General features: G+C 57.0%; 1 protein-coding gene across 9 annotated transcripts; it reads right to left on the bottom strand.

Annotated features, from left to right (window-relative positions):
• LOC102447281 (uncharacterized) lies at nucleotides 1–7305 on the bottom strand. 9 transcript variants are annotated; one of them, XM_075928961.1, is made up of 6 exons: nucleotides 7184–7261; nucleotides 6742–6909; nucleotides 6489–6565; nucleotides 5687–5813; nucleotides 5229–5345; nucleotides 1–3739 (listed from the first exon to the last, which is right to left on the bottom strand). In XM_075928961.1, the coding sequence occupies exons 1-6, from the start codon at nucleotides 7200–7202 to the stop codon at nucleotides 2337–2339; spliced, it is 1911 nt and encodes a 636-aa protein (XP_075785076.1). In that variant the 5' UTR covers nucleotides 7203–7261; the 3' UTR covers nucleotides 1–2336. The 9 variants fall into 9 exon arrangements, with proteins under 9 accessions (XP_075785076.1, XP_075785080.1, XP_075785081.1 ...); XM_075928965.1 differs by lacking the exon at nucleotides 6742–6909 and having other exon boundaries at nucleotides 7184–7305; XM_075928966.1 differs by lacking the exons at nucleotides 6742–6909; nucleotides 7184–7261 and adding an exon at nucleotides 6941–7175.
• Between the last annotated feature and the right edge of the window lie 1912 nt (nucleotides 7306–9217).

Genomic DNA, 9217 nt, shown 5'->3' on the forward strand with positions numbered 1-9217 from the left:
CTGCTGAGTCAGCGGGGATCCCTTCTGCAACACGCTGACCTGGTTCTAGCTCCGCCAATGGAGGTCGGATACCCCTGGGTTCTCTCCTTTCTCCCCCTTGGGGTTTACCTAGGTCCAGTGCAGGTCCTCTGGGCACTGTCATTCTGGAACCTCTGGCCAGGTAAGCAGACCCTCCAGGCAGTCGCCCGGCAGCCCGGACCAGTCCTCCACGTGTCCGGGGTCTAGCTCCTCATTTGGGTGCATGGGGGAGGCTTCTGGCTTCTCTGGGTGCTGGGGCTTGACTGGCCCCTCTGGCAGGCCTTTTATATCCCTGACCCCGCTTCCTGGCTTCCAGTCAGGTGAGTCCTTAGGGCCAGGTGCAGCCCACCAAGGCTCAGGGAGGGGCTCTTCCCCCCTCGGGGTCAGCGGACGGCCTCTACAGGCTGGGTGCGAATGGATGGATGGCTTGATTAGATGGATAACTATATGAGGCGGCCTTGGTATCCATGGGAAATATGAAACCATCAGAACCAAAGCAAACTAAGAAAAGACAGACTGGGTCTTTGTTAATCTGATTTCTAGTGGAGAGAAGTCCAAATTTATTATTACATGTTTTGCAGTAGAGTCTACCGGCCCCATTGTGCTGGGCACTGCATAGCCCCCTCCCAACAGAGCTTGGGGACCCCCATTTTGCTGTAGGGTATTCTGCAGCTATCTCATGGAATATCTTGCAGCTAGAAGATGACCCCAGGGAACTCGGACAAGTGCTGAGGAAAGAGAATGCCTAAGCCAGTGGTTTTCAACCTCTCTCATTTGCAGATTGCTAAACATTTTCCAGTGGAAATGCGAGCCCCCTTGAAAATTCAACCTGTGACCCATAGATCCCTTCCACAGAAGTCTTAGACTGAAAGCTGACTGAATTCGGCTATAAATGGTGCACATGCTGGGCCCAGCATTTGACACAGCGTGAGAAAGGTGCTACCCTGGACAATCCTATGGTAATGACAGTTCTGCATTGGGACCTGTAGGTGGGGGTATTCGCATACTTTGGATTGCACATGAAAACAGAAACGCCTTTTCTGGGCTCTGAAATTTCATCTTCATGATCACCTTTCACAGACTACTTAGACAGACTCTGCAGGCCCCAAGCGGTCCACGGACCCCAGGCTGAAAACCACTGGCCTAAGTGATCTTGAGACCCTTCCTGTCCAGGAGCAAAGGAAGACCAAAGATTCTGAAGCCAACCCCTGGCTAGGTAAGAGGTGTAGGATGGCGGGTTTGGGTTTGAAGAATATTGACCCATTTTCTGTGTAATCAGCTGAGTAGGAGTGTCATGTTGTGGCCAGAAGACCCGGGTGGTGCATAAACAGGGGAACCTCACCTAGGAATAAAGAGGTGATTTCACTTCTGTATTTGGCACAGATGTGGCCACTGCTGGAATCACATGCCCAGGTCTGGTTTTCCCATTTCAAGAAGGGGGCGGATAAATTGGAGAAGAGTCAGAAAAGAGCCACAAGAATGATTAAAGCAGTGGTCTCCAACCTTTTTACACCCAAGATCACTTTTTAAATGACAGACCAAGCCAAGATCTACCGCCTCGCCCCTTCCTTGAAGCCCCACCCTCTCTATTCAACTCCTCTCCATCACTTGCTATCCCCAATCCTTATACTGCTACTTTAAAAAAAAATTCCCACCATTTCTCGCAGCTACTCACCTGTGCTGTTGCTCGGTGAGTAGCTGCTCCTCAAATGAGGAAATCTAATGTAAATGTACTGCGCAGGTGCGCAGTTCAGAGAGGGCTCAAGTGCTACTTTTAGAGCCTCCAAGATCTACCGGTAGATCACGATCTACTGGTTGGTGACCACGGGATTAAAGGATTAGAAAACCTGCCTCCTAGTGACAAATTCAAGGAGCTAGACATAGCCTTAGTCTTTACGGTACCCCAGGATTCCTTTGTTGTTTAAACAAACTAGGCGCGTTTAGGGAAAAGAAGACTGTTGTGGGGGTAGAGGAGGGAGGAGCTGATTGCTTTTAAATATGTTCAGGGCTGTTATAAAGGGGATGGAGATCAATTGTTTTCCCTGTCCACTGAAGGAAGAACAGAGAGAAATGGACTTACTCTGCAGCCAGGGAGAGGTAGCTGAGCTATTAGGGAAAACTTTCTAACTCCAAGAGAAGGGAAGCTCTGGACCAGGGAGGAGACTGTGGAATCCCTGTCTCTGGAGGTTTTTAAGAACAGGTTGGACAAATGCCTCTCGGGGGTAGCCTAAGATTACTTGGTCCTGTCCCAGCAAAGGGGGCTGGAATCAATGGCCTCTCGAGGTCCTTTCAAGTCCTCCATTTCTGTGGCTCTATCGCTACAGCTTCATTTTCCCTGCAGGCCTGGCTGGGCGTGCCACGTCCCCTGAGACAGCCATGCTGCCCCTACTCCACACCCCGGGCCTGGACGAAGGGGTCTCTGTGGAGGCGGCTGGCTGTGGACACGTCTGCAGGCCCCTCTCCTTGGCATGAGTCCTCTGATGGCGGGTCAGGCCCGTGCTCTGGTAGAACCCCCTCCCACAGTGAGGGCAAACATAGGGCCGCTTCTCCATGTGGATCCGCCGGTGCTGAACCAGCGTCGAACTCTGCTTGAAGCGCTTGTCACACTGGGGGCAGGGGTAAGGCCGCTCCCCAGTGTGGGTGCGCCGGTGCCGCGTGAGTGCCCTGCGGTCCTTAAAGCCCTTCCCGCAGTCCCCGCAGCAGTGGGGGGTCTCGCTGGTGTGGGTGCGCCGGTGGTGGCCCAGCGCCGAACTGTCGCTGAAGGTCTTGCTGCAGTGGGTGCAGCTGTAGGGCCGCTCTCCGGTGTGCAGCCGCTGATGGACGGTCAGGGCTGAGCGCTGGCTGAAGCTTTTGCCACACTGGGGACAGGGGTAGGGTCTCTCGCCCCGGTGGGTGCGCTGGTGCTGCAGCGGGGACGACCGCTGGTTGAACCCTTTGCGGCGCTCCCTGCAGGCCTTGGGCCACTCACTGCTGTGGACGCGCTGGTGCTTGCTGAAGCTGGAGTGGTACATGAAGCCCTTCCCGCACAGGGGGCAGACGTGGGGCTTCTCCCCGGTGTGCACCCGCCGGTGCTCCATCAGCGAGTAGCCGTGCCGGAAGCTCTTCCCACACTTGGGGCACTTGTGGGCCCGCACCCCGGAGTGCGCCACCAGGTGCGCCACCAGCCCGGTGATCTCCCCGAAGCGCCGGCCGCACGCCGTGCACTTGTAGGGCAGCTCCCCGGTGTGGCCGCCCTGGTGCCGCAGCAGGCTGGTGCGGGTGCTGTAGGCCGCCCCGCACTGGGCGCAGACGTGAGGCTTGAGCCCGGCGTGGCCGCGGACGTGGCGGGTCAGGTGCTCCTTGTGGCGGAAGCTCTTCCCGCACTCGGCGCAGGGGTAGGGCCGGGCCCCGCTGTGGATGAGCTGGTGGCGCAGGAGGTTGGCGCGGAGGGTGAAGCGCCTCCCACAGTCCAGGCACTGGTAGGGCCGCTCTCCTGTGTGGGAGCGCCGGTGTATGACGAGCACCGATCTCTTCCTGAAGCTTTTCCCGCAATCCCCACAGAGGATGGGTCCCTCTCTTGCCCGTGGGTGACCACCGGCCACGGGTCTTTCCTGCCGAGGTGGCTTCCCCAGCTGCCATCGCACCCCATCAGAGGCCTCTTCTCCCTCTGGCCTCTCAGCTGTTCTGTGGAGCTCCACTCCTGCCAGCCTTTCCTGTTGAGGGCTTTGCCTCCCGGCACCTGCTGGAAGAGACAGAATCCAGCCCAGGTCTGACCACGTGGCTCGACACCTCCACTGGGATCAGAAACAGGCTCATCTCACAGGAACCCCTCCTTCAAGAAGCCGGACATGGCTACAGCTAGACAGGACCGTGGCTGTGACCTGGATCTAAAGCAGTGTTTCCCAAATGGTATTCCACGGAACCCAGGGGTTCCTCGAAGTGAACATAAGGGTTCCGTGAGAAAATTCCATTACAATAACATTTTACAATTAAAAAAATAATATTTTGTACACATGAAATGTGATTTTTGTTTTTAATTATGTGCAATTAAACTAATTGTAGATCTCATGACCTTGTTTAGCATTTGTTTATTATTATCCTGACTTATTTGTGGTCTGCTTTTTCAGCTCCATATCTAAGACTGTTATGAGGGGTTCCGCAAAATTATTTTGAGTTTAAAAGGGCTCCGTGGCCAAATGAAACTGGGAAACACTGATCTAAAGGCTCCTGCAGCAAGTACAGAGACTCTGTCTCAGCACTGATCAGCAGGGGGCGCTGCAGTGAAGGGAGGGAAGGAGGCTTAGCAAGGGGTAATTCCCATGTGGTCAGAGCTGACTCCAATGCAGGGAAGAGAATGGGCCGGACCCCAACTCAGAGTACATATGGGCTGTAGCTCCACTGGAGTCAGTGAGCCCAGCTTCCCAGCTGGAGTCAAACTGCTAATTAAATTAGCATCATCCCATACACACCAATTCATTTACACCAGCTGGGGATCTGAGCCTGCATTGTTAGGGTTTAACACAGGGCTGGGGAGCCTATGGCTGGGGGCCAGATCCTGGATCCAGCCCCTGAAGCTCTGGGCTCTTCCCCCCACCCCTCCCCCCGGGGTAGCTGGTGCTGGCACTCCAGCCTTGCAGCCCCCTCACCCCCAGTCCGCTGCTGCACCCCCACTCTGCTCCTGCACCTTACAAGCTTCCCAGACCCACCAACCCCCCACATTCCAAGCCTGCTTCCTAGCAGTCCCCTCCCACACACCGAACCCCTCATTTCTGGCCCCACCCTAGAGCCTGCACCCCTCCCTCCCTCCCTCCCCAGGCTCTGGTGTGTGAGGGAAATGTGTCTTTCTGCTTCGCTGTCAGGGGCCACCTCAGTGAGGTTTTTTGGTTTGGGCTTTTTTTCCATCTCATTTTTGAGTGGCCCCAGACCGATTTTAATGTCGGTCAGTGGCCCCCGACCCAAAAAAGGTTCCCCACCTCTGCTCTAACACGTCTAGAGATATCCGCCTGACCCTGGTCACCCCACCCTTCGCCCGTCCTCTGGCATTCAGGGGGCGTCCTCGAGGCAGGCCCCGCGTCTGTCTTGGGTTTGTGCGGCACCTGGCTCAGCAGGGCCTGGATCCTGAACTGGGCCCGTAGGCGTTGCCACAGTAACGGAGACAGAACCGGGTGGGCGTTCCCAGCGTTACCCTCCTCTCCCCAATGGTTTGCGAGCCGGTGCCACTCATTCCTTACTTGTCTGGGCACCTCCCCGGAGCTCCCTTCCCTTGGAGCCCTGCAGACCCGGGACCCACGGCTCTTCCCCGCGCTCCATCCAGGAGATCACAGCTGGGTCAGGGACGGAGACTCCTGCTGGCCAAGATGGAAACAGATGAGATGGCGCTCGGTCAAATCTCATCCCAGGGTTTGGTACAGAGAACGGGCCCCGGTTCGAACCCTAGCCCTGTTCTCTGTGGGGTGGGGTGCAGGATGCAAGGAGGCAGGAAGTGTTCCTTTGGGACAAAAAGGTGCCTGGGGACAGGGCTGCACCCCTGTTGCGGAGTCAGGGGTCCCCACACACAGGGGAGCTGGATGACTCAGGCAGATGAGAAAAATAACAAAGAACTTATCTGATGGGCCAGAAAACAGCCCAGGGCACTTCTGAGACCCCACAACCGTCGGCTCCTGATCCCCAAGGGGCAGCTGCTCCTCACCCAGCGAGAGCAGGGTCTGGTAATTCTCCTGCATGACGTCCCTGTAGAGCTGCCTCTGCCCTTCATCCAGCAGCACCCATTCCTCCCGGGAGAACCACACGGCCACCTCCTCGAAGGCCACCGGCACCTGGAACCACGAGAGACGCCACAGTCCCATCCGACACCAAGGGTGTGTCTAGACTACAGGGTTTTGTCAACAAACGTGGCCTTTTGTCGACAAAACTATACCTGCGTCTCCACTGCCGCCGAGTTCTGTCGACATAACGTCGACAGCGGTAAACCTCATTCTATGAGGAATGACGCCTTTTGGTGACAGAGTTCTGTCGACAGACGGCGTTATTGCATCGACGCTGTCCTTTGCGTCTCCACTCTCACGTCGACAGAGCGGCTTGCTTTGTCGACAGAAGCCCGTAGTCTAGACGTACCCCAGGGGGCAGGCGGGGGTGAGGCTGGCGTGTCAGAGGGAGGAGGAAAAGGCGGGTGGAGCAGAAAGGGGAGGGAGGGATGGGAGCAAGGACCGGAGGGAAGGAGTTTAAAGCGGGAAGCTGACCAGATGATCTTCCCCAGAATGCTCCCTGCTGCCAAAACAGGCCCGAATCCCCCCCTCTCTGCGCAGATTTCAAAGACTCAGGAACCTACCCCCTGCTGCTGCTGTTCAGGACAAAGTCAAGGACCAGCAAGAGAGGACCAGGGGGCTTTTGAATGACCCCTCCAAGCCTCAGGGAGGAGCCAGCTAACATCCCCCAGGAGAGAGCTGGGCTGCACCCCTCTGTCATGTGGATGGGGTGACCACACAGCCCACCTGGAAGCTGACCATGCGGGCTGCTGACTCCTGCTCGACACTGCTCTCCTCCTCGGATATCTGGGGCAGCAGCTGGCCTGGGAAGAGGGGGGGGGCATGCGAAAACTGTATTATGTGGGGGTCCCAATGCAAGTATCTGCCCCCATATGCTGGGGTCATGCTTAGCCCCCGGCACCCGCTCCCCCCTTGCAGGGCTGCCCCCCTGGCATAGGGCTTAGCCCGATGGTGCCACCCCGACCACCCTGCTTGGTACCCCTTTCCCATGGCTCTCGGGGCTCCTGGGACAGCTCGCTCCAGGATCCTGGGAGCTCCTCGTGGGAGACACACGTCAGGTGCTCCAGCCTGGGCCTGGGGGAGTCCATCTCGTCTGAGATCATGTCCTGCCCAGCCTGGCCGAACCGCAGCCAGGACGGAGCAGAGCCTGGGCGAAGGACATAACAAAGGAGCATTACCTGGGGGAGGGGAGGCCATGCATCCTAGGCACAAAGGGCAGGCCCAGCTCACAGCTCGTCTGGGGTTTCCAGGCAGAGAGCTCTGGCTCGGAGCTGCCCCAGACCCCGCAAACTCCCCCAACTCCGCTTCTCAATCCCAGCCGCTGCTTTCCAGCCTCCAGGCAGCAATTTCCTGCCTCTGTGGCTGTTTCTCTCCCTCCCCCTGGAGCCGCCTCTGGCTGCTCTCTGTGCAGGGCTGCTCACCTGGGGAGTCTGTGGACATGCACGTGGTGACTGAGCCAGGATGTAGAGGGGGTGGGACAGGAAGGTCCAGGCACTATTGCAGTCCCCGCTTCTGGTCCAGGCAGGGCTTGGGAGAGGGGTGGGGTTTAACCCATTAACTTCCCAGATCGGGGAACCCCTGGGAAAGGCTAAAACAAAAGGAAAAACTATGTAGCACTTTAAAGACAAACCAGATGATTGAATAAGTGAGGGCTCATCACCTAGTAAACCATCTCGTTAGTCTTTAAAGAGCTACATAGTTTTTCCTTTTGTTTTAGCAAGATCAGACTAACAGGGCTACCTCTCTGTTACTGGCAAAGGCTTTAAGCCCAGCCCTCCTGGCTCTGTGCAGCCCAGGCCTCTGACGTACTCAGGCTCCTGCATCCTTGGGGTCAGCACGGGGGGGATTTCAGCAGCCAAGTCGGCCTAACTAGGGCTCTGGGGAACCTGCAACTTGAGGGCAGCAGGCCCCCTGAAAAATCCCTGCTCAAGGATTCATGGGCCCCTTTGGGGGAATAGGGCTCCGCTTCCCATTGTTGTTCCTCTAATGACCCATGAGGTTACATGATCCCTACAGTAGGGGGCGCTCTTCCCTTGCCCCAGAGCTGACCCCAATACCCCAGTGCCAGGCTAAGTGGTGCTGTAGCGCAGGGGCTCAGCAGGGGGCGCTCTCCCCACTCAATCAGGGCTAAACTGGTGCCCACTTGCACACAGGCCTTAAAACAAAGGTGCTGAGCACTCGTGTGCACCACCCATCTCATATCCCTTGTCCCCAGCGCTGGGGCTTGGCCAGGGTTCCCTGTAAGCTGGGCGCTGATGCGGCTGCTCAGGAGAGATTCCAGGCACCCCCAGCTCAGATTTTTAATTTTGCTGGTGGTGCACATGCACCCAGGCTTTGAGGCACATAAAATTATTCCGCACATGGATGGAAAGAGAGGGAACTTTGGGCTTGACTCTGGACATCCTAGCTCAGCCCACTCCTGCTTGCTCCCAGCCACTCTTCCCCATCCCACGCGGTGTCAGCTGGGTACACAAGTCTTTCCTTCCCTGCCTCAGTGTGAGCAATATTTTGAGGTGAAAGACCAACTACAGCTCATTATGGTGCCCACCCCCATTCCCCTCCACAGACTCTGCGGCAGGTCGCAGACCTGACAGATCTGTGGCTGTTGCAAATGGTGGGAAGGTCAAACGGGGGGGGGCCTGCATTGTTGGATGAACATTGGCCTGATGGGTGGGGAAGTGGCTGGGGATGAAATGGTGGGGTGGGCCCTGGGCAGGGGGGAGTGCCTGGTTGGTGAAAATGGTGGGAAACTGGCATGCTGGGCCAGGAAGTCTCCATGGCAGCTAAAGGAAGCTTTGTCCATGCCAAGACCAGTCACCGGAAAGCACGAGTGCAACCTGTGGAGAAAGTCTCTGCCACCATCACAGCGAGGACGCTGCCAGCACCACATCGAGGACGGTCTATTTACTTTACCCCATAGTGCTCACCCACAGGCCTGTGTGTAACCCTCCCAGGTTCTTTTATGACTCAACACACCACAGAGGACAGCATCTGTCCCCATTTTTATTCCCCCTCCTCCTCTCATGCCTGCACGTTGGCAATCACCCCCCTCCATCTCCCCAGTAATGGGTTTTTGGTGAGTGCTTGTACCGCATGGGGCACAGAGAGGCCCTGGACAGTGGTGGGCAACCTGCAGGCCACATGTGACCTATGGGGGTGCGATGTGTGACCCATGAGACATTGTGTTTGCTGGTGCCTGCGCACAGGGTTGCCACACTCGGCTGGTTTTCATCCACACTGGTTTTTCCCTGCCCGTTACTGAAGTGACACCCACGTAAAGCCGGGGCACATGAGGTGAGGTGCATGCTGGCGGCACACAACTGACTGTGAGCGCGGGGGGTTCCCTCTGCCTCCCGTCACAGCGCTGCCCCGGTTCAATCGGCCCAGCCCGCATGTTCTAGGTGGGCAAGTGCAGGGAGCTAAACTGCCCTCTCCTGGAAGACCATGTTGGTTAT

This window comes from Pelodiscus sinensis, chromosome 4 (assembly GCF_049634645.1).
Source record: "Pelodiscus sinensis isolate JC-2024 chromosome 4, ASM4963464v1, whole genome shotgun sequence".
Taxonomy (NCBI): domain Eukaryota; kingdom Metazoa; phylum Chordata; order Testudines; family Trionychidae; genus Pelodiscus; species Pelodiscus sinensis.

Coding starts and splice junctions, on each gene's coding strand:
- LOC102447281 (XM_075928961.1), bottom strand. Junction 5,346..5,686: donor CCAGACCCTGCTCTCGCTGG/GTGAGGAGCAGC, acceptor CATCTTGGCCAG/CAGGAGTCTCCGTCCCTGAC. Junction 3,740..5,228: donor CCGGGGAGGTGCCCAGACAA/GTAAGGAATGAG, acceptor TGTCTCTTCCAG/CAGGTGCCGGGAGGCAAAGC.